General features: G+C 34.7%; 4 protein-coding genes and 1 pseudogene across 8 annotated transcripts; 2 read left to right on the top strand and 3 right to left on the bottom strand.

Annotated features, from left to right (window-relative positions):
- The first annotated feature begins 41 nt into the window (after positions 1 to 41).
- LOC111779227 (uncharacterized) lies at positions 42 to 7,418 on the top strand. 5 transcript variants are annotated; one of them, XM_023659326.2, is made up of 14 exons: positions 42 to 343; positions 1,256 to 1,344; positions 1,520 to 1,707; positions 2,482 to 2,551; positions 3,252 to 3,448; positions 3,849 to 3,924; positions 4,018 to 4,101; positions 4,180 to 4,259; positions 4,612 to 4,738; positions 5,233 to 5,292; positions 5,382 to 5,432; positions 5,522 to 5,680; positions 6,517 to 6,649; positions 6,730 to 7,418. In XM_023659326.2, exons 3-14 carry the CDS (start codon positions 1,550 to 1,552, stop codon positions 6,906 to 6,908), a joined length of 1,374 nt encoding a protein of 457 aa, XP_023515094.2. In that variant the 5' UTR covers positions 42 to 343; positions 1,256 to 1,344; positions 1,520 to 1,549; the 3' UTR covers positions 6,909 to 7,418. The 5 variants fall into 5 exon arrangements, with proteins under 5 accessions (XP_023515094.2, XP_023515095.2, XP_086975224.1 ...); XM_023659327.2 differs by lacking the exon at positions 42 to 343 and adding an exon at positions 427 to 744; XM_087119098.1 differs by lacking the exon at positions 42 to 343 and adding an exon at positions 427 to 748.
- Positions 7,419 to 7,540: 122 nt separating this feature from the next.
- Positions 7,541 to 8,044, bottom strand: LOC147787657 (uncharacterized; annotated as a pseudogene).
- A 1,535-nt stretch (positions 8,045 to 9,579) lies between these two features.
- On the bottom strand, positions 9,580 to 13,248 carry LOC111778788 (protein SOSEKI 1-like). The gene is made up of 8 exons (XM_087118975.1): positions 13,179 to 13,248; positions 12,662 to 12,790; positions 11,566 to 11,635; positions 11,378 to 11,484; positions 11,124 to 11,294; positions 10,687 to 11,005; positions 10,146 to 10,241; positions 9,580 to 10,066 (listed from the first exon to the last, which is right to left on the bottom strand). The coding sequence occupies exons 2-8, from the start codon at positions 12,783 to 12,785 to the stop codon at positions 9,889 to 9,891; spliced, it is 1,065 nt and encodes a 354-aa protein (XP_086975101.1). The 5' UTR covers positions 12,786 to 12,790; positions 13,179 to 13,248; the 3' UTR covers positions 9,580 to 9,888.
- A 2,669-nt stretch (positions 13,249 to 15,917) lies between these two features.
- Positions 15,918 to 16,820, top strand: LOC111779115 (non-specific lipid-transfer protein 8). Its single transcript, XM_023659187.2, has 2 exons — positions 15,918 to 16,398; positions 16,608 to 16,820. The coding sequence occupies exons 1-2, from the start codon at positions 16,067 to 16,069 to the stop codon at positions 16,615 to 16,617; spliced, it is 342 nt and encodes a 113-aa protein (XP_023514955.2). The 5' UTR covers positions 15,918 to 16,066; the 3' UTR covers positions 16,618 to 16,820.
- A 1,805-nt stretch (positions 16,821 to 18,625) lies between these two features.
- Positions 18,626 to 20,780, bottom strand: LOC111778432 (protein neprosin). Its single transcript, XM_023658243.2, has 8 exons — positions 20,549 to 20,780; positions 20,381 to 20,467; positions 20,049 to 20,303; positions 19,787 to 19,951; positions 19,636 to 19,689; positions 19,400 to 19,546; positions 19,094 to 19,318; positions 18,626 to 19,026 (listed from the first exon to the last, which is right to left on the bottom strand). The coding sequence occupies exons 1-8, from the start codon at positions 20,705 to 20,707 to the stop codon at positions 18,874 to 18,876; spliced, it is 1,245 nt and encodes a 414-aa protein (XP_023514011.2). The 5' UTR covers positions 20,708 to 20,780; the 3' UTR covers positions 18,626 to 18,873.
- Between the last annotated feature and the right edge of the window lie 3,337 nt (positions 20,781 to 24,117).

Below are 24,117 nucleotides of genomic sequence, written 5' to 3'. Positions count from 1 at the left end.
AATAATTTGTCGTATTTTGGAGGCGCGTTCTTCCAATTCCGTGGTCCAAGGAACCCGCCATCCTCTGTTGAAGAGATTAGATGAATCCCAAGTTTTGGAACCTTTAAATTTGAAAATGATTCCTCGCCGCAAATGTTAGTGATAACGGAAGATCAAAGCCACCATGATGGTCCCATGATGGACCAGTCCCAATCTCAGTTCTAGAAGCAAGATTTTCAAAGCCACAAATGAAGATTTGTGATGGATTTAACCTGTTTCAGTTTCTGATAAACACCACATCATCAAAGCTCTTCCACGCGTCTCGGCGGACGGTGGCGGCGGAAGAGGAGGAAGTGTGATGACGGTATCAGAACTCTCTTTTTCTTTTTTGGCTTTGATGAAGTCTTTTATTGGACAGTTTTGTTTTTCGATAGTTCGGTCTTGTTTCCAAAGCCACGTTCTCAAAGATCAGATTCATATTATGGCTTATCGGTATTCTGTGGCGGTGCACGCATTCCAATGTATGTAACAGGTCGTATATTAGGGCAGATGAAGAAAGAGAGCAAACTCGATGTTTGATGATAAATTCGAGGCTGATTCTTGTTCTCTGTAGATTTCTTTTTGTATCCACTTCTCCAGAATTCCAAACATAGCCTTGACCTAGGATGTGTCGTGTAAATGCTTTCCTTTTGTGGCTATAATCCACAGTTGGAGGGGCTTCAGCTCGGCCTATCTTCCACGGGCGTTTGATTCCTTGCTTCTTTTGTCTGTATTCTTCTATCCATGACTGATTTTTCGTCTATTTTAAGAAAAGCTTCTTGTATGGCGTCTGTATATGTCCATTTTTGCCGTCTTAAATTTCTTTGTGGCATTTGGTGGCCCTGAAACTAGTTAAGAGCGGATGGAATAGGCTTATTGTGATTAGGTTTCGCTGTCTGATTCTGTTTTCTGCTCATTCAATTCATGGAATTGACGGGTAATATTAATACTGAAACTGTATGATCTAAAGTCACCTGCAGGCAGTGAATTTTAAATTTGAGTTCATTAGCAGTTTCGTTATGAATTAAGAGTTCCCGCGCATTTCCTTCTTTGTTAGTTTTTCCCTTTTGGCTCGACGGATCGGGTTCAATTTTTGAATGCTAAGATTGCTAAGCTGTTCAATGGTTATCTTGATGGGAGAATATTGCCGATGTGAAAAATGATCTTCTTGCAACTCTATCGCAAGGAAATCTGTTGTGCTGCAAATTAATTTTACTATTTCTTTCTTTTGAATCAGGTATCTTAGGCTGAAGGTGACATATGAAAAAGAAAAGGAAGTAAAAGAAAAGGCGACATATTGGGGACGGCTGCTGTGGACTATAGCAGGTTTGATGTGGTTGATGATATTGAATTCCTCTTCTTAAGAAGTCAATTTGATGATCAATTTTTAACAAGGACGAACAACTTTGACAACAAATTCTTAGAAGGCCCCTTTTAGCCAGTTAATTGAGAATTGGTACCTTAATTCTGCATTCTGAAGCTTTTGGTTCTTTCTTTTCAGGAAACCAAGTTTGGTATTGTCATTTCCATCATGAGTAATCATGATGAAAGTTTTGTGTCACTTGCTCAACCCATCGGAAGATGGTCGATATTCTGTTTCGGTCTGGGGCATATGCTCAATGACATTACTGCTGCCTGCTGGTTTACGTATCTGTTACTTTTCTTGACAGATATTGGATTATCTCCGGGGTACTTATCTTTTGACACCACAATTCGATTTGATTTGATTTGCATGCTGGAGAACTGCTGTTTTCTACTTAGTTTGTACATTTTTCACTTATGTTATATGAAATGTAGTACGTTTCCATACTCTCATCTTCTTCTATCTATTAGTTAATTATAGTGTCTTCTATTATTCTTGTATCTCCCCCATCCACGCACAGTTTTTTTCATGCCAAACATTTCGAATAGATGATTGGCTCTTTATGAGGTTTGAGGACTTTGAACTAAGTTCTTATGGCTGCTCGAAGTTAAATACAAAAATTGAGTCCACTTTGCTGTACGACATTTTCCACCCGTGTATTATGTATTCATATTTGTCTAGGAAAATTTTACAGGAGTGAAACTAGTGCGTAGTGAGACTATGGAGGAAGAGAATTGCAAGTTTATGTTAACATAATAATTTCTAGATTCAAAGGTCACAAACAACCATCAACATACATTTCTTGACATTGGTAATGCAATGAATGAATTTATGTGATGTTGGTAAATTTGGCTGGAAAGATGTCCTTGTTGGTCAACCTTTCATTTCATGCTGACCAACTTTCATGATCAAGGTTTTCCAAAAATTAGTAACAACACTTTGGATTCAATTTTACTCTTTTAAGGATTGGATGAATTTACTTCTAATAATACATATGTGTCCTCGAGTTTTGCTTTCCCCCTCCAATTCTGTTTTTTTCATTATTATTCCATTGAGGACCTCATACTTATGGTAAATCTATCATATCATTAAATTCTTAGGAATGCTGCTACAGTTATGCTTTCGGGTCAAGTAGCTGATGGGTTAACAACAATTGTTGCTGGTGAACTGGTATGCCATAGCTCACCATATTTTATATGTATACTATTGTTTGCTGCATCATTTGAACTCGGGACAGCTATGGTCCATTTCTTTCATGGGTTTCCACTTATCTTTGTTGGCATATTTGTCTTCCCTTTCTAAATATAATTTTTTTTTGTTTGTTATGACTTGGAGGATTGAGATTATAGTTGTTGCAGATACAGTATGGATCTAATTTTATTAATTATTCTGAATGATTGTTACTTCTTGTCTTCACTTATAATATAGTTTTTATTATTTATGCTGAACTGTGTCTTTTATTTCAAATATTCAAGTTTCGAATATGTTGAGAGACAATCATTATTTTTTCACACTCCGCAATATCAGTATACACTCTTTTTCTTTTCTTTCCTTTTATTTTATATTTATCTTGAGGCAGAAAATATCCGTTTCACTTAATCCAAACCGATAAACCCCCAAGTCCATGCTCACCATATTTGTTTATTGTGGTGCCCATGAGAGAATAAGATGTAAATAATTCCAATGAAGTTTGGCTGTTAAACTGAAGTTTGTTAGTGCTAAATGAGGTGATCTTGATTGTGCTGTTGAGCTATTTGTGGTTTATTACTACTCAGGATCAGGCGTTTATTACCTAGTAATTCAAAACAACAGTTCTGTCCTTTTTATCACACATTGCTTTGATAATTCAATTTCCTTCTTTATATGATAGATAGACCGGTTCGGACGTTTCAAAATATGGCATGGTGCAGGATCTATGTTGGTGGCAGTTTCATTTTCTTCTGTTTTTGGTGGTTGCATACCGTGCATATTCTATTCTCGAAGTTCATCAACATTGCGAACTGTAGGCTACAGCTTTTTTGCGGCAATCTTTAATGTTGGTTGGGCAGCCACTCAGGTTTCGCATATGTATGGATCGACCCTTTTTAATTTGACCTTTTCAATTAAAAATATTTTTACCCAGAAAAAGGGGGAGGAACACTAGATATCATGGTTGGTCATCTCTCTATTTTCTTGAGTTTACTATGTTTTCTGTCTTGAGAAAATTACTGGACAGCGATTCTTAAATATGAAAAACGGTTTTTAACAATTCTTTCATAGGTTTCTTGGAAATGTTTCTTTGGCTAGCACTTTTTAAAGTTTAGGTGAACAATGCTAGTTGGTGTCGTTAAGAAGCCGCTGCTCATTCAGTATCTATAGTTATCCCCTATTTTTACTTCAAAAGTTCTTGGTCTTTTCAGCCCGGAAGATAAAAAGTTAAAAGAAAAAACGAAAGGAAGTTCTCAGCTCTGGGATTGGTTGTGCGCAGGTCTATGATAAATTGTATTACACTGAATTCAACCAGTAGAGTGGCATTGGCTAGTTGCCGCAATGCTTTTAATATGGTAGGGCCCTGACTTCTCATTGTTTTGATATATTTTTGTGCACTTCTCTGTATGAGTTTATCTTAGACGTTGAACTGAGTTCTTCTTTTGTAGGTTGCAAATCTTAGCCTGTATGCAGTGGCTTTGTTAGTGTTTAGTATCTCGAAGGCAAAATCTCATGTAGATATTGAACATCAGGTAATGTAATTTTACAAGGTTACTCTCTTTCAAAAAACTTCCTTCAAGCCTGTTATCGGTGCTCTTTCACTCGTGCAGTACCGAATGATAGCATATGTTTCAATTTTCATTGGCTGCTGCTTTGTGGTCGTATTTCTAGTTGGGACCAAGGAGCCAAGGTATGCCAAAGAGTTTAATTGATCTTTGTTTATTTTTCTCCTTAATATTTGCATACGCATGTCTTGCTAACATTGCCCTTTGTGATGAGAAACCTGCCTCTATTTCCATAGACCTAGCTTTTTCTAACTACCTTTTTTTCCATGATGAGATGAATTGATGGTGTGGTCAGAAAAAAGAAAAATGCAGACCTTGTGATAATTTGGCTATTTCGTAGTTGTCAATATTGTACTATAGGTGAACATTTGGTTAAAATAGTCCTTTCTTTGTTTACCAAGACTTCCGGCTTTATTTGTATGCGTTCAAAATATTTTAGTTGGCTAAGGAACTTACTGATGCTTGGTTAACACATAGTTTGAAGGTTGCTGTACATGGAGATCGGCATGCAAGGATTTCGTGGTCATATTGGTTCAAGAAAGTTTTATATTATCAAGTTGCTCTTGCTTATGTACTTACGAGACTGATTATCAATGTTTCACAGGTAAGCAGACTTTCTTTATTCCTTTACTGCACTTACATTTTTCAACGAACAAAGAGGAAAGGAAAATTTAGTCATCCTTCATAACAAATATAAAGCCCTCAGTTATGTCAAATCTTTATGGTTGCTGTTGGCATGTGGATTATTTTCAACTTTATATCAAATTCAGTAAACTAAGAGAATGCATCTATGGCAACTGAAAATCTTATAATTTTAGAAATTCAGTATTCAATTAGAACCTCATTGGCTTTTTTCTTTTCTTTTCCAATTCCATTGTTGTGTTCTTCCAAGGATTGATGAGGGTAAGGTCAGATAAATATATGCGTTTTAACTCGGCTTAAATCTTAATGGGATGTAGGGAAAGTAGCAACTTGTACATGTCATAACTTACTTCAGCATCTTCACAATTTCTGAATTGAAAATTGATTTTCTTAAATTGCAACCGATAATACATGCAGCTTTTAACTACTTTTTTTTTTTTTTGGAAAAATGCTCAGGCATTTCTGGCATATTATGTTATTAACGATCTGCATATGGCGCAGTCAGCTACAGCTTTGGTACTGCACGACTTTTCCTTCCATCAAATTTCTTCAAATTGTTAAGGCTTATACACTCGATGTGAAATTTTTTCTTGTTGATTGGTTAGGTTCCTGCATTAATCTATGTCTTCAGCTTCATCGTATCTGTAACTCTTCAGGTCCTCTTTCGATACCAAGCTTATATATTATTGCATAAAGATTAGTTCTGGTTTCTATATTATGTTTACCTTTTAAGTTCATATTATAGGAGGTTGTTTGGACTGGCCAACGCCTGAAGCTCTACTATTCTGCTGGAGGCATTCTCTGGATGTTTTGTGGTGCGGTGATTCTCATTTTACCCACAAGCATGAGTGCTTTTATGTACGTCGTGTCCTTTGTTATTGGTGTAGCAAATGCTTTAATGGTGGTATGTCTAAATTCGTATGCCTTATATTCATGCATCATTCTTTCCATTAATCTCTTTGGTGCTTACAACATATGAAGGGGAATTTTCTTACAAGCAACAATTTATTTTTTCGAGGAGCTAGAATAAATGATAAAGCACTTGTTCATGCATATATATATTAAAGTCCTAATTAGTAAACGGTGGGATAGTTAAATTTTCGACTAATTGCTGAAAAAGAAAGTGATGTATGTGAGTTCTCCTGTGAGTTTGAGTGTTGGAAAGGAGGGAAAATAGCGGGTAAATATTCCAAATAGTTTAGAAGTTAAAAACAACTCAGATTACTGGGAAGCTTATGAAAATCCAGCGGAGATGAATGAATTAGATTATGTTGAGGCCATGAGAGTGAAGGTAGCATAAAAATCCTTTATGCAGTGAGCGAAAGTCTAATAGAGCAATGTTGCATGTAGTTCGAAGTTGATTTGGGAAGGTGATGGTCCTCAATTGTCACTGCACGAACACCTTGAGGCAAGTTATGTTTTGGAGATGGAGTAATGACAGGACAGTTATAAGGGGTATACTACTAGTCATAGATAGAGCGAATATTCGGAAACCAGGCCCAAAGAGTTCGAAGTTGAAAGAATGGTTGAGTTCTCAAAATTTTCTGGCTCCTCTGTAATCTTTCCTTTATGTCAATATTATCATCAGTTTGTCTTTAGAATCTACCCTGTTAAGTGGGAACAATGTAAATGTTGATGCTGCCAAAATGTGATTAAGATCTATTACAGAATTGGATCATGCACGAATAATATTTCACAGCGTTTTGATGATGATGAATTATTTGAACTTTTACTCGACAGGTGACTGGAGTGAGTATGCAAACTGTTCTAGTTGGAAGGGATCTGAATGGCTGTGCATTTGTGTGCGGTTCATTGAGCTTCCTTGAAAAAATTCTATGTGGGCTGGCACTATACTTTCTGGAATCATTTCAGAGTGAGTTTTTCTTGCACAAACTTCAAACTCCAAATTATACGTTTGGCTCCACACAATGTAATATCTCATGCCATATGTAGGTAACACCGCGTTACACATTTCGAAATACAATCCTCTCGATGCCACCTATATTTCGGTTACGAGATATGGTTTAGGACTTGTGCCAGCAGTTTGTGCATTCCTTGGAGTAGCAGTTACAATGAGCATGGACCTTCATGCCCCTTACGCCAAATACCTGACCGAATCGCTACTGGAATAATGGTAGAAACGTCAGCCTTCAATCGGAAGATCTGTAAATAGACCAATTCCATTCCACTAATGTCATCATCAATTCAACAACATTCCTTTCGTGATCAAGGTGATCATTCCACTGGTATACAGCACAGGTATCGAATTATCATTTTGTTCAAAGATTTACTAGTCCAGTTATGGATTGTTCATCTGCTCGTCCCCAAGGGCCTTCTAAGCCTAGCTTTAACTTTTACTTGATAATACTAATTGTTTATCATTTGTCCAAAGAGCTACTCATCCAGCATATTTCAGATTAGCTTTGGGAGGAAACAATTTCATGAACTATTCATAAGGCCAATCTGGGTTGATTTGTAGCGTTGAACACTATCTAGTAACCAACAGAAACTGTATGTTTTATCTTTCATCCCTTGTTCTATTTTCAACATTATAACTATAAGCATTTGTCTAGTCTTTCATGTGTTGCCAACATCGATTTTTATGACATTATGGGAAAATATGTTGAATTTTGATGGATCTATTCAAATATGTTCTAGAGGATGATGAGTAAAATCTATATATATATATATATATATATTTTATAATAATTATTATTTTATCTTGTAGAATGGGTAGAATGGGTTAAAACATATCTTGTAGTTCATCTCGATGTTGTTGATGAAGTTGTAATGAACATTTTTCTCTTCATTGTGAATTATGGAAATGATTTTTTGTTGGCTTCTTCAGCTGGTGTTTATCGCCACCTTTTATCAAACTTCTCAAAAAATTTCCGACCACTTTTTTCAGCTTCACTCCTTGTAGTCCATCTCGATGTTGTTTCTTCACAATTTGAAGATTTTTGTTCATCTCTTCTTTACTAAAGTGTTGGCCAAGTGAGTTCCTTCCTCGCCCGCCCTCGTCTTCTCCCAACCTCGTCTCTGCTTTCTCTTCTTCATTCATGAGTTGCTTCAAGCTTTTATGTTCGTTGTTCTCGAACCCTTTTGTTGTAGGACTCCCAAATCGATCTCAATTATCGACATTAAGATTAAGATCTTCGTTATTCGGTGTGAGATTTTGAAGCTCATCCTGAATTTTGGCTGGCTTTCTTGTTCTCTTTGACATGGAGATATCATAATAGTGTTTATGAGAAATGCTATCACTATCCATTGCCTCACAAATGGAAAGGCCATAGGCCATGTGTTACATGCCCTTCTATATATATGTACAAAAGATTGCTTAGCAAACAATGAAGGTGGTAGTTTTAAAGGCATTTCAAATGGTGCAAAGTCTTTGTTTTTTAGATTGTTTGTTCTTTACAGCTGAGGAAAAAAATGGTCAGAAGTCAGCTGAAAATTGGAAAAAGGGTTGTGGGTTGGTGTTGTTTTTAAAGTATTACCAAACATCTTTTCATTCAAACGAATTGAGTAGTAATGATGTTGCCCTTTGCTTGCTTCAACTGCGTTTCATAAATTTCTTCTTTTGTTGTGTTTTCTTAGATCCCCAATCCTAATTAGGTCAAAGTTGATTTTTTATTTATATGTAACATATATATATATATATATATATATATATATATATCTTCTTCGGTGGATCCCTCTTGTTCCTGTTTAGTCCCCTCCGTTTCTTTCAGTTTCTTAGTAAGAATGGGTGACGGTATATATATATATATATATATATATATATATATATATATATATATATATATATATATATATCTTGTTTTATAATCCCAAGTTATCCCGCTCGAGAGAAATACTTATTTAAAGTTCTGTTGGTTGATTAAGATCAGAACTAAAGAATGTATAATTTCTCAAATACTATGCCAATGGATGTGATCATGATGGTGGTGCAAAGTGAAAAATGAGGATGGAGAAATAAAAACATTTGCCTACGTATCGGTAAAAACGAGTATCTATTAATTTTTATGTATGACAAGTATTCTTCGTAGAAAATAATATTTTAGTTTATATATTTGAAATTGATGGTTTCAAATGTTCAATTTTAGTTCATATATTTTTAATAAATCTCAAACTTAATCATTATTGAAGTTAATCGATTCCATCTCTACTTATTCTCCTTAGAAGTTTTTCTTTTCTTTTTTTTTCTCTTCTTTTTTTTTTTTAATTTTTTATTATTATTATTATTATTATTATTATTATTATTATTATTATTATTATTATTATTATGTGACACTCGAGTGAAGGAAGGTACATAAATGAACTAAGACTAACACTTGAATAAGAGCAATCTTGAGAAAAGAGGATTACGGAAAGACTTAAAAGAATTGAAAGTCACGATTTATACCAACAAGATACATCTTCCTTTTCGGTGACTCAATCACAAAAATTCCGTGGTTAAGAATGCTTTACTTGAAACAATTCTATGTTGAATGACCTTCTCAAAATGTTCTTAGGTGAATATGAGACAAAATATGTTGGAAGAACTCGTGTTGATTTATAGGGATAGTCTTTACTCTTAAGAAGCGAGAAGTAAGTAACATAATTATGTCGTAGGAGAATGTCGGGGCCATCAGATACCGAATTTAGATTTCGAATTATATCCAAATCATGCTATTAAGTGGGAAGTGTGTTTTACCTCTATTATACTTACCCCTCGTGAAAGAAAAGTAAGTGTAGTAGTTTGTTTGTCTTATATCCCCTTTTTTGTTTGCATTGCAGGTTATTTACAGAGCTGTGTGAGTCTTCAAAGCAAGTTAGCAGTGGTCCATTCCATTGGCAGAGCATTCTTAAAGCACACGCAACCTTTAATTCCTTAAGCTGATACCATCTTGGACAACAACAACAGGGCATAAGAACAATAATGGTGTACTGATTTAAGTACACTGAGATTTCACATACTTCAAAAAGGGGAAGCGTGGCATGCAAAGGAACTACTCTTGGAGGGTTTGCATGGCAATCATCAAATGAACCAAATTCTGTTTCATTAAACACTAATTTGAGTTCATATTTGGCCCAATATTTCACCTTCTTTCTTCCTTCCATTGAGCTGTCCTAGTTGGTCAACAGGTACGTGGAAACCAGTTCCTTGTCCGAAGATTTTGCTGTGGTTGACTTTGAGTTTGACTTTGACTTTCTCGATGTCGTAGCAGTCTTGGTCAACGACTTCAGTCCCTTACATGATTTCATGTGTGAATGCATCTTCTCTGGCTTGAAACTCTTCCCACATAGCCTGCATTGACTTGTTGGCGTTGACAAACAATAAAAAAACTCAAACCCATTTTCGTCGAAATCAAATCTATTAAACTTACGAGCAGTTCGGTCCTGCCATTGGCTTGTGAGTCACCGCTACCTTTCCTCCGCTGCTCTCTTTCTGCCTCTTCTTCCTTGAATCGTCCAAACTTTTCCTGTGAGATAAAATTTTTAGTCAATATTCTTCTTTGCATTTTCTTTCTCTTGTTGTTTGTGTTTCATCTATATCGAGTGTGTGTTGTTGTGCGGTCAAAGTCATGCCCTAAACTTAGTTATGTCAACATAATTCTCAAATGTCGAATAAATAGTGTATTTTGTTCGAGGGCTCCAGAGAAGGAGTTGAGCCTCGATTAAGGGGAGGATGTTCGAGGGCTCCATAGGCCTCGAGGGAGGCTCTATGTTGTATTTTGTTGGGAGGGAGATCCACATTGGTTAATTTAGAGAATCATCATGGATTTTTAAGTAAAGACCTTTTGAGGAAGCCCAAAGCAAAGTCACGAGAGAGCAAAGCCATGATAGCTTATGCTCAAAGTGAACAATATCATACTATTGTAGAGATTTGTAATTCCTAACAATTATGACTTGAAGTTTATAAATTACCGTGAATTTTGTTGGCTATGTTGGCAGGAGAGCTCAAGGTTCCCATCCCAAGAATTTCGTTGAACTCGAGCTGAGCCACCCATCTCGTCGTCTCTACAAAACACGGTGCCATTTTTAGGCTTTTCAAACGATGAATCTTTGGGCGATGGATTCTTGATCAAAACTGAGTCGTCTGTATCTATCGCCCCGCACGTAATCCATTGACGAAGCATGGTAGAAGCTCCACTTGAGTAGCTCTTGCTCTTTGTAAATGCATGTTGCTCCGATGAGGATGCCGATGACGACGACGACGTCGATGAAACTGTTGACATGGGTCCACCTATTCAAAGATTTCAAAACAATATGAACGTCCTTGTATCTAATTAAGGAGTTAATCATAAGTTTATAAGTAAGGAATACATATTCAAAATGGACAATATCATACTAAAGATCATTACCTTCCTTCTGCATAGTACGTTCTACAATTCCCTGTTTGGCTACCTCCAAGTTCTTAGCCTGTTCTTCGACCTTCATGGGATCTCCGTCATCGGTCACCGTGGATCGCTCCGAATCTTCATAAGCATCCAAATTCTTTGTGTGCGAGGAGGAAGAACAGAGGCGAGAATTATCTGTGGAAAAGATATGAACATGAAGAAAATGGGAAGAAAAAAATGAAAAAAAAAAAAAAAAAAAGGTCACGAGTAGAAATTACCAAAAAAAGCAGTGGGATATAATTGGGATCCTTGAAGAACATATTCGTTGTCAGAAATTGGAGTTATGAGATCGTCATCCACCAGATCTTGCCAAACGTACCCTGCTCTGTACTTTCTGCATTTTCTCACTCCAATTAATTCTCATCTCTCTCTCATATTATTTTTTAAAAATAATTTGACGACTTGCCTTTTGTACGACCACGCGAACGCTTCGGGCATCGCCTTCCCTCTCAATTCCCCTAGCCATCTCTTTACGTCTTCACCACACAAAATAAATAAAACCCGTTTCACTAATCAATGGTTAGAAATTACAAATATTGTTCACTTTGAGCGAGTGAGTGAGTCGTAATTAGCCAATACTATATATATATATATATATATATAGTTCCAACGTGAGACTAACTATTCCAACGTGGACTCCCTCCTAACAATCCACAACAATCCTTATGAACCATACCTAAATGTTGTGAAAGTTATCTTATTTATAATCAAATAAATTACAAAGATATGGAAATATCAATCAATGAAAAGATACCTATGCTAATAAGACAAATATTAGATATTACCTTGTAATAAAATATAATATATATGGTAAACTATAATTTATTACTAAATATCTTAACACCTTCCCTTGAACAAAGTATACTATGGAGCTCTCGAGTAGCCTCCCCTTTAATAGAGGCTTGACTCTTTCTCTGGAGTTCTCGAATAAAGTATACCATTTGTTTTACAGTGAGTCACTTTTGACTACATCTTCAAGACTCACAACTTCTTTGTTTGACATTTGAGGATTCTGTTGACATGGCTAAGTTAAGGGCATGACTCTGATACCATAACCCAATACCATCATACTTACGTGCATCATAAACCAATGAGATTGGAGAGTGGGAACTAATAGTGGGGACTGATGCATTTCAGTTAAAAAACCTGACGTAGCTAAACCTTGGGTAAAAATAGTACTTAGTGCAGTTATTGCACTTACACTTAAATGGTTTTTATATTTTTAAAATACGTAAATAGATGAATAATAGAGAAACCCCGTAAAGAAATAATAATGGTAAATGCCTCAAATAAATCGAGCGAGTAAGTAATAATCCTGTTATACATAAAAAAGTAGCTATCATGCCCTTTTCGGACGAAGCATAGAGTCCTGCAGTTTCATCGACTAATGAATTGTAATAACTCTCCATAATGGTATGATATTATCCAGCATAATCAGACTCTTCTCCCAACAATTCTTAACATGAATTAGATTGGTATGGAGAGGAAAACAAAGTTGATACCTCGAAGATAAACGCCGCCGCGACGGGGGAGATGATGAACACGGATGAGATGGGGTTGCTCCACGTGTCCCATCCGGCTAAGAAAATAAACGACATGAAGTCTTCGAATTTCTCCACCCTCCATTAACGCTGTGTTTGTAAGGTTCATCAAAATCCCAGAATGCGTTGAACAACAACAAAAGGGAAAGTGTGAGGTTAAAAAAGAAAGCTCAAACACACAGAACACTCTTCTTTTCAGGCAAAACCCTGTTTGAATGGTTTGTTTATAAAACAGAACACACAAGAAAAGAGAAATCTTTGTCTGTCGGCCGGCCTGCTAATTCTACTAAAAGCCGAGAACATGAGTCCTTAATTAATTACCGTTTTGGGGGTTTGAAAATATTTATTAATTAATTACAATATATATATATATATATATATATATATATAGAGCAGGCCTAACTACTCTATTAAATAAAAATTAAAAACAAAGTTTAAAATTTTATATCGAGACTCTAAAAAAGGGAAAAGAAATTACCTTCTGATTTGTCTCTCGCTCTTGTTTTTCTGAGACATACCCTTTTCCCCACCACACTTGGCTTCTTCTTATCTGCGTTTATGTTTACACACAAAATATATATATAACACCTCGAGCCCACCCTTGGAAGATATTGTTTGTTTTGGCCCGTTACGCATCGTCGTCAATTTCACAGTTTTAAAATATGTCTACTAGGTAAGCGCATTATAAGGGTATGGAAGCTTCTACTGGTAGACGCATTTTAAAACTGTGAGGGCAATATGTAACGAACAAAAGTGGTCAATATCTACTAGTAATAGGCTTGGACGGTTACAAATGGTATTAGAGTCAGACACCAAGTAGCATGTCAGCGAGGATGCTAGCCTCTAGGGAGTGACTTATGAGATCCCACAACTGTTAGAGAGGATGACACATTCCTTTTAAAAGTGCGGAAATCTATCCCTACTAGACACGTTTTAAAAATGTGAAGCTGACTGCTATATGGATCATGCCAAAGCAGACAATTTCTTCTAGTAGTGAGTGGGCTTGGACGATTACAAATGATATTAGAACTAGACACCGAGCAATGTGTCAGTGAAGACGCCAACCCTCAAGGGAGGGTGGATTTTGAAATCCCACATCAGTTAGATAGGAGAACGAAACAATTCTTATAAGAGTGTGAAATCCTCTCCCTAACATATGCGTTGTAAAAATGTGAGGCTGACGGTGATATATAACGGACTAAAGAAGATAATATATGTAAGTGGTTTGCTTTGAGTATTACGGAAAAATTGGTAAATTCTGATTTTTTTTCCTCTAAAACTTTAAATTATAGAAGTAAAAGTACTATATTAAAGATTTAAAAAAAAAATATTAATTTAAATATATGGAAGGTTATAATTTGTTGCGAGGAATGATTTAATTGTAATTAGTTTGGGCTTTCTCTACCTTAGTGGGCCTTCTTATTGGGCTTCAAATTCCAACAGGCCCATACATACATAGATTACATTATGGGGCCTGTTCGTTATCATAGGTCGTAATAAGAACACAATAAAATTAGAATACAATAATCATAAATAAGGAAAATATGAAATTTTACAACATTCATTTCAATTTCATGTAAACTTCTTTTTTTTTTTTTTTTTTTTTAAATTCTATCTTATAATTATTAGACCTTAATAAATATTGAAAACTTTATCTTTAATGAAGTTTAATTAAAAAAATGATATTTAATAAATCTAATTTATGGGCGTTGTTACCAAAATTCTAATAGGAGAACGCTCACATAATACCAATAAATTTATGTGAAAAATATAATTCATCTAAAATTTTATGTGTCTTTTACAAATTAGGTTAAAAAAGAATTGAGCTGAACCAAACGAAGATACCACGAGCCAAGTTTCATTCATGGCCCTAAAGAATAGACTAACCTCCACCTCGGCTCCTAGCCGAGGGCTAGTTTTTATTTTATACATTTATTTAGTTGTTAATCTTATACATTAATTTAATTTAATTTTTATAAAGATTTGAAATATATATGTATTTTTGTTTAAATTAATAGGTAAATTTAGCAAAATGTTTAAATTTAGAGTTCAAATAAATAAAATAATAGAAAATTGAATTTTTAACTTTGTAATAAAATATGTTATGTTTATATTGCGAAATAGATTAAAAAAATTAAAAGTTGAAGAATATAAATTGATTTTTTATAAGATATTTATATTAAAAAAAAAAAAAAAAAAAAAAAAAAAAAAAAAAAGAGGACAAAGGATGCCAGCTGTAGAGGTAGCTTTTTGAAACGTCAAATCGTGGGTTTGTGGAACCGTCCAACATAGCCGATGCTTAAGAATCTCACCAAAATCAAGGCATGGTCCATCTATACTATGCTTTTAAATGCCATTATAAAATTCCTTATATATATTATGTCTTCATATTCAAAAAGTTTATATTATGAATCTTGATGCTAATACTAAATTCAAATAAATTTAATCGGGTTTGCTCCCGTTTCGTGTCATATGTCTATTATATACACTCATTCTCGAGCTATCCAAATTTCAAATGGGCATAAAATGTAATCATTCAAGCTCATCGCTAGTAGATATTGTTCGCTTTGACTCGTATCGTCTTTAACATGACAGTTTTAAAATGCATCTACTAGGGAGAAGTTTCCACATCTAAAAAATGCTTTGTTCCCCTCTTTAACCCATGTGGGATCTCACAATCTTCTCGGTGTCTGACTTGATACCATTTGTAATAGTTCAAATTCACCACTAATAGACATTGTCCACTTTAGCCTGTTACGTATTGTCGTTGGCCTCATGATTTTAAAATGAGTCTATTAGGATGAATTTTTCACACCTTTATAAAAAATATTTGTTCTCACGTAAAATTTCAACTGTATCCAACTATTTATGCATTTTCAACCTAACCCACACAAACCAATATGTCTATTATACGAACTCATTCTCGAGCTACCCAAATTTCAAACGGACATGAAATTTCAACTGCATCGAATTATTTATGCATTTTCAACCTAACCAGCACAAACCCATTTGTCCATTACATGCACTCGTTCTCGAGCTATCCAAACTTCAAACAGACATGAAATTTCAACTACATCCAACTATTTACGCATTTTCAACCTAACGAACACAAACCCATATCCACACCCTTTCCATTTCTTGTAGTATAGAACAACAAGACAATTCTAGAGTGGTTGAACTTTCCATTTGAGTGCAAGAATCATCATATCATACAATACAATAACTTGTTTGATAGCCCATAAGTAAAAAAAAGAAGAAGAAAACCCTTATAGTCAAACCAGCCACCATTTCTTCTCATCCAAATCCCTCTACATAAAGTTTGAAGATCATATCACCCCCACCACTTAATCCCATAAGCTACAAGCCATGGCATCTCTTAAAGTAACCATGGCGTTCATGATGCTATTGCTTCTTCAAGAATCAGAGGCAGCAATCTCATGCAATGACGTGACAAAGGACTTGACGCCATGCGTGAGCTACCTCATGAGCGGCAGTGGGAAGCCGCCAAGCGCATGCTGCGATGGTGCCAAAGCGCTGTCATTGGCAGCCACAAGCAGTGATGACAAGAAGGCTGCATGCCAATGCATCAAATCAGTTGCTGGTAATGTGAAATACAACGCTAAATTGGCTGAAGATCTTCCTGGAAATTGCGGCATTACACTGCCTTTTAGCATCTCCGCTGGAATTGACTGTTCCAAGTAAGAAAATCTATACACAAAAATTGAATTTTTGTTTTTATTGCAATATAATATCTGGAGAATATATTCTTTTATAATATTTAATTAGTTTTTTTTATGTAGGTATTAGTTGCTAGCTTGTATCCTATTTATGAATATCAACCAGAACACACCTTCAATTTCAATTCTATTTATTGTTAATTAGCGTTGTTTGTGTTGTTAATTTTCAGGATTAGTTGATTATGAGACGGGAGCTGGCAGCATTCTACTATAAACCTGGAGAAATTAGTATTTATTATTATGTAATCAAATAAAATAAAAGTAGCTGGAATGGAATCTAATCTCGTGGAATTTTAGATTCCTTTTATGTCTTCATATCATGTGCTGAGTGTACCTTTGTTTCTTCTTATATTCATATAAAAATATGTTATCCTATTATTTCCTTTTCAACTTTTCAATTATTTTCGTATACGGGTTTGACAGATATTGTCTCAGGTCCGTAGAAAACTAAGGTCGATACAGTTATCGAAACATGACTCTCCATAATGGTATAATATTGTCGACTTTGAGTATAGGCTTTCCAAAAGATCTCGTCCCAATGGAGAGAGTATTTTTTATTTATAAACTCATGATCATTCCCTAAATTAACCGATGTGGGACTTTCATCATCCAACAGATACAAATAGTATCGGAGTCAGACATCGAGTGGTGTTCTAGCAAGAACACTGGACCTCGAAAAAGGGTGGATTGTGAAATCCCACATCGGTTGAAGAAGAAAACGAAACATTTCTTATAAAAGTGTGGAAACCTCTCATTAGCATTCAAAAATTAAAAGAAAATGGTAGAAAATGTGGAAGACAAAAAGGCAAGAGATTAAATTATTTTTTGTTTGGAATAATTATTTTGATGGAATATTTGAGCTGAAACTGAAACATTACCTGTCAGATTTGGAACACACCAACAGTTCACATGGATCCAACGACCCACATGCATCTGTTCGGACAAGAAAAGCAGGTTGACTTTGACTTTTCTGACACTTATTTTGGTTATGGGATTAGGGATATTAAAAATAAAAACCACACCTTCATCTTAATATTATTTCAAATCATATACCTATATTCTTAACCTCGTTCATTATTCAATAATAATTCATTACACATGCCATTAAACACTTTGGTTAACTATATTCTCTAATTATATTAGGGTTTAGGGTTTGGAATAACGTAACAGTTCGAGGCCATAGTTAGTACATATTGTTTAATTTGACTCGTTACGTATCACCGTCAGTCTCACAGTTTTAAAACGCGTCTATAGGAGAGAAATTTCTACACTCTTATATATATATATATATAAAAAATGTTTTGTTTCACTCTCTGACCGATAATGGGATCTCACAATCTATCCTCTGGAAGGTCATCGTCTTTATTGGCACACCGCTTGGTGTCGGACTCTAATACTAACTTTTGCAGCCTTAGGCCACCCTTAGTAGATATTGTCCGTTTTGACTTGTTACGTATTGTCATTAGTCTCATGGTTTTGAAACGCGTCAATTAAGGAGAGATTTCTACATTCTTATAGATATAAAAAATGTTTCGTTTCACTCTCTAACCGATAATGGGGTCTCACAATCCATCCTCTTGGGGGTCAGCGTCTTCATTGACACATTGCCTGGTGTTGAACACTGATACTAACTTTTGCAACCCCAGGCCACCCATAGCCGATATTATCCATTTTAGCTCGTTATGTTTTGTAATCAGCCTCATGGTCTTAAAACGTGTCTATTAGGAAGAAGTTTCTATATATTTATAAAGAATGTTTTGTTCCCCTCTCCAACTGATGTGGGGTCGGTCTCACAATCTACCCCTTTGGGGATCTAATGTCCTCGTTGGCACACGACTCGGTGTCTGCCTCTAATACCAACTATAACAATCTGAGGCTACCACTAACAGAAATTGTCCGTTTTAACTAATTACATATCGTCATCAGTCTCACTATTTTAAAACAAACTGTTATACGAAAATATTTCACATCTTTATAAAGAATGTTTCGTTTTCCTCTCCCACCAATGTGGAGTCTCACAGATAATTACGAGACACAATTTACTTACTATTGAATTATACGAGTCTAATCCATTAAACGTCATACACAACTTTATACATTATAAACTCGCTAAATTTCACGATTTAAATTCTAGCGAACTAAAGACGAACAAGAAAATTAGACACGCTTATACACATTTCCAAAGAGATAAAACAAATCATTAGCCTTGTTTTTTTGTTTTTTTCTTCCTTCTAAGCTTTCGAAACAAACAAATCATTCTCTCTGTCTCTCTCTCCCTCTCCCACAGTTGATGAGCAGAGAGAGAGAGAGAGAGAGATGGAGAGAGAGAAAAGCTTCATCACAAGTTAAACATATCTCAATAATACCCACTAAAAATAATGCACAAGAAATGCATTTAAAAATATTTTTTTTTATATATTTAAAGAGCGAATTTTATCACGGGCAGTTTGGATTTCTGCCCGGGCCGCCGTAGAAGAAGTAATTACCCCAGTCGCCGGACTTCCCGTTCTGAACATCGTAGCAACTGGGTTGCTCTGTGAAAGTTCCGATATCCTCCGGCTGCCGGAGATTATTGGAGCCGTCCACCACCTGTTTTTGATACTAAAATAAGATAATTTAATCAAATTATTTTAATTTCAACACTGAATTAACGAACCTGAATATTCCTAAAGTAGCCGGCCTTGCCGAACCCCTCGCCGGGGAAGTGGCCGCTACCCATTTGAGTGGAAGTGTGTTGGCCGTCAGATTCAGAGTTAACGACTTCGCCGCCCCATTCGACCATGGAGGCGCAGTCGGTCAGGTAGGAGAACAAGAACGCCGGCCAGTAACCCAAAACATAGCTATTTCCGAATTGCATCCACCAGTTTCCTTCTTTCGGGTCCTAAAAACAAATTTTTTAAAAATTTGTCAGAGATGCTCTGTTTTCAATTGGTCGAATTGGGTTATGTTCTTTGCAGCTGACCTTCCAGATGAGCAAGCTAATATCATATTGAGAGCCTCTGTAAGAAGAAATGGGATAAATGCTAGCACCCAGAGCAATTTCATTATTGATTTGAACAAACCCAGAACAGAGGAGATTGTAGCAGCCAGTAGCTTGATATGCATCACTCTGTTTCAAGAAAAACAACGAATTCAGGTCGATTTTGATCGAAATTCAGAGGGGAATTCATAAAAAACTATGAAATTTGAAGAACTTACAGTCCAGTAAGTGAAGAATCTGGTGTTGTTATCTCCATACAAATCAGGGCTAACCTGTTTTTTGTTAGAAAAAAACCAAACCCAAAAAAGATTACTCAAAAAGGTGAAATCTTTGATACAAAAACTGGGAATTAATGAAGATTTTATGAACCTGCCAACCAGCTTCAATGCTATTAAGATCTTCCCCAAAAGTTCCTCCAAGAATCCAGATCTGGGAGAGGCTGAATTCATTTGGGTGTTGGATTTTGGGAGACCAAACGTTTATGGTTGCTTTAGCTCCATAGTATTGTCCTCCTTCAACATATGTTATTGCATGCTAACAACTCCAAAAGCAAAGGCAAAAAGTAAAAATCCACATTTTAAAAAAATTGAAAAGAACAAATAAGAACAATATGCTCTGTTTCTTGAAGTACCTGATGTCCTGTTTGGCCATTGAGATCGATATCAATGGAGGTTGGTTTGACAGTGGCTTGAGGCTTCTTCTTCCCATAGTTTTTCACAGAATTTGCTCTCAAAATGTCTCTTTTTGTTGTTCTTCTAATGGGAATCGTCCCTTTTGGACACCTTCCCTTCAAGTGCCATGATTGAGTTATGGGCTTTGGTTCTGAACCTTTTGAAGACATTTTATTGTCACTTAAAACCCCTTCTGGATGAAAATTTGGCCTCATCTGAAAAAACCCATCTCAGAAATTGAAGAAAAAAACGACCCAAATCCGAAAATTTGGAGAATTGAAGAACAAAAGACCTGAATTGTATGGTTTTTGAGAAGAGGATGATCCAAAGCTGGCTGATGAGCCATATGAACACAGTCAATTATATCCCCATCTGGACTCTGTAAAAAGAACACATTTTAAGCTCTTCAATTCAAGCGTATACCCAAAGAAGAAGAAGAAGAATTGAGAAGCTTTATAACCTTGATGGACTTCACGGCAGGTTTATTCAGCTTCTTCAGGTGGAGCTGAGCTTCGAATCGCCGGAGACGGTGACGGTGACGGTGGTGGCTGGATTTCCCCGCCGCCGCCGCCACTGATAAAGAAACCACTAACAGCAACAGCAGCTTTAGAGCACCCATTTCACTGAATTTTGAGTGGAAAAAAGTTGGAGAACTTTATGGAATTTTCACAATGAGTCATAAAATTTTAGACCATAGTTTTTATTATATATATATATATATCCTCACGAGTGATGTGTAGAAGAGAAGGGCATACTTTGTAATTAAAATAAAATTAGTTATTTTTATTTTCCACGCCATGCCCCTGCCCAGTTTGCTACGGTCCACCAGAAACTGCCGACGCCATATTCTTTGTCGCTGACCCCAATCTCAGACGTAGGGGTATTATGGTCAATGTATATTTAAAAAAAATTAAATTAAAATTTGAAAATACTTATAAAAAGTATATAACAACCAAAAATGAATAATTACTCATAAATCTATTATTTTCATGAAAATTAACTTACGAACATAAATAAATTCATTTTGTAAATTATTTTACATTGATGGTTTGGTTGGTAAAGTCGTAATTATTTTAAATTAGATTAGATTTGTAAGATTCTACGTTAATTTACTTTATATTACAACTGGTTTGGTTGATAAAGTCGGGATTATTTTAAATTTTAAGTGTTTTAATATTGGAATAAATTAATTAAAAAAAAGAAAAAAAAAGAAAGAAAAAGAGAATTAGTGAGTGTTATCCAGATCTATGTATGTGGAAAGGTGGTGTGGGGTTTGTAGCCCACACTTTGGTTTCTCTGTCTCTCAATCAATTAGGGTTTTTGTCTTGTAATGAAGGAACTCGAAATTTATATATAATCTCTGCATCAGTTGCTAGCCTGTATCTGCCTTTTGTTGGATTTATAATTTTTAATTTTGTATTGACTTTTTTATTTTTTGGGTATTATTTTAATAAAAATATATTAACGGGTTAAAAGAGACGTATATTCTTGATTATGAAGTTTAGAAGTTGAAATCAGTACGTTCATGAAAAAAGAGTTCGAGAGATGAAGTGAAATCGTTAGTGGGATGAATGGTTGGTTGATGGTAAAGAGAAAATGTGCGGTTGTGGTTCTTTTCGACGATTGGAGAGGAGAACGAAGGTGTGGAAACCCAATTTTAGTAGACATGTTTTAAAACTATCGGACGATATATTAATGAACTAAAGTGGACAATATCTGCTAGCAGTGAGCTTGAGCTGTTACAAATGCTATCAGAGCCAGATTACGGATGGTGTGCCAGCGAGAACACTGGCCCCCAAAGAGGGTGAATTGCGAGGTTTCACATCGATCAGAGAGGATGTGGAAACTTATTCGCATTTTAAATATATATAACTGACAACAAACATGGTCACAATCTAGCTTTAAAAAAAATAATAATAATAAAAAGAAAAAGAGAGGATATGGTGGAGGAATACAAATGGAAGATTTAAAAAGTGGGTAATGCTGTCCAAATCCAGCTTTTAAAGCCACTAATTGTTGTTAAGATTACAAAAAATATTGTAAGGAGTTTAATTAATTCACGACAGACCTCGTTTAGCCAATAATATAAATTAATCGATAATATGAATTAACGCCACTCAAAATCTTTACTTTCAAATAATAATAATAATAATAATAATAATAAACTTAAGAGCTCACGTCTTAATTTTATGATGATAAAAGGTAGTTATAAGAAAACAAAATAATTCACCAAATATTAAAATGGTAGAAATCAGGCAGGGTTGATTAAAGATACAGTAAACACATTTAAAATGTGAAATTATCGTTCATATTTATATCTAATAATGTTATCTCGATGCGTTTGATATAACAATTTTGTCGTGATAACGATCTCGACTAATTAAGTTTTTTGTGATACATCAAAATGTGAATTGGATCTTACTATCGATTCGATCTTTCGAAAATGATGTTATTACCTACCTAACATACCACTTATTGATGTCGACTTAGTTCATCTTTACCTAAAAACTGGTTCCAAGAGATTGGACTTTTTTTTTTTTTTTCTTTCACATTCAATGGATCAATAGTTAAGATTTGGCACTTCTCCACGTCCACTTGGATAGTTCGAAAGTCAAAGATTGACCCAAAAATAAGTTTTAATATATATATATATATATAATCATTCTTAACATTTTTATGATTTAAAAAAAAAATTATTTACTTCGAGAAAATAAAATTAGAAAAATTATAATATAAAATATCAAATAGTTAGCCTTAAAAAAAAATAATAGATGTTTTATTTATGTTATACTAAGATTGACGTTTAAATTAAATTATTTTAAAACAATATTATTAAAATTTTATTTTAATAAATAAAAGTTATTTTAAAAAATGATCCAAATACGGATTCCTAGAGAATGTTCTTAACCCTAATAAGAAGGAAAAATTCTAATTATGTAGCACATTCAATTATAGAAAATAATTATTTTAATTTTTTTTTTAAAAAATAAGTTTTATCAGTCGTCTATGAATTATTAATTTTAAAATTCGAGTCACATAAATTTAGATATCGAATATATACATAATTATACGAAGCTAATTGCTTGAATTAAACGCTTTCAAATGTAGTTTTGGGTTCATATTTTGGAGAAGGAAACAAAAAAGGTAAAAATTTGAAGTTAAATGAAAAGGGTTGAGGGCACAATTATTGTCCGATTATGGACCTCAAAAGATTAGTTGGGGGAACAATGGTGATCCGTGAAAAGATTCCTGCCATACCCTAATTTTAAACACTAATCATTGCTAGAGACACCTTTTCTTTTTTCTTTTTTTTCCTTTTCCTATATAAATAACTTATTAATACAAATTAGCATAATATTTTTTACTTTTTATCTTACTAATCGACCTTACGTCATTCATTTAGTGATGCTAACGTAATGATTGGAGAGAGAAACGAGTGTCAACGAGGACGCTGATTTCGAAGAGAGTGGATTGTGAGATCCCACATTAGTAGAAAAGACGAACCAAACATTTTTTACAAAGATAAGGGTGTGGAAATCTTTCTCTAATAAACGAGTTTTAAAAATGTTGAAAGTAAAAGCGGAAAGAAGACGATATCCACGGTGTATTTATTACATTAATAATTTATAAAAATAGTATTAAAAGGGGGTGTAAAAAGAAAAAGAAAAATGCCATTATCTCTCTCTATCATGAATGCTGTTGAATCACATGCATCAAATGCAGATGAAGTTTCTGTTGTGGGATAAAATCCAAATGAACAAAATGATAAAGTTATAACCCTAAGTTTGACTATCAATCATAATAAATGCATATACATCATTCAATTCATATCCTCACAATCAAATCTAATTTGGTTATTATATGCTTTCACATATTAAAAATTAAAATTATCGAATCAACAAAATCCCTCATCTTTTGTTGCTAGGTCAATATCATCATCGTCCCTGTTAACAAATTTAATTCTCAACTCCATCTCGACATTTTTCGTAATAATAAAATTGAAAAACTGTTAAAAAATTCCAATGTGAT

This window comes from Cucurbita pepo, chromosome 17 (assembly GCF_057944985.1).
Source record: "Cucurbita pepo subsp. pepo isolate OVF chromosome 17, ASM5794498v1, whole genome shotgun sequence".
Classification (NCBI taxonomy): Eukaryota; Viridiplantae; Streptophyta; class Magnoliopsida; order Cucurbitales; family Cucurbitaceae; genus Cucurbita; species Cucurbita pepo.
Note: the sequence above shows the minus strand (reverse complement) of the source record. Positions and strands in the feature narration are given on the sequence as shown.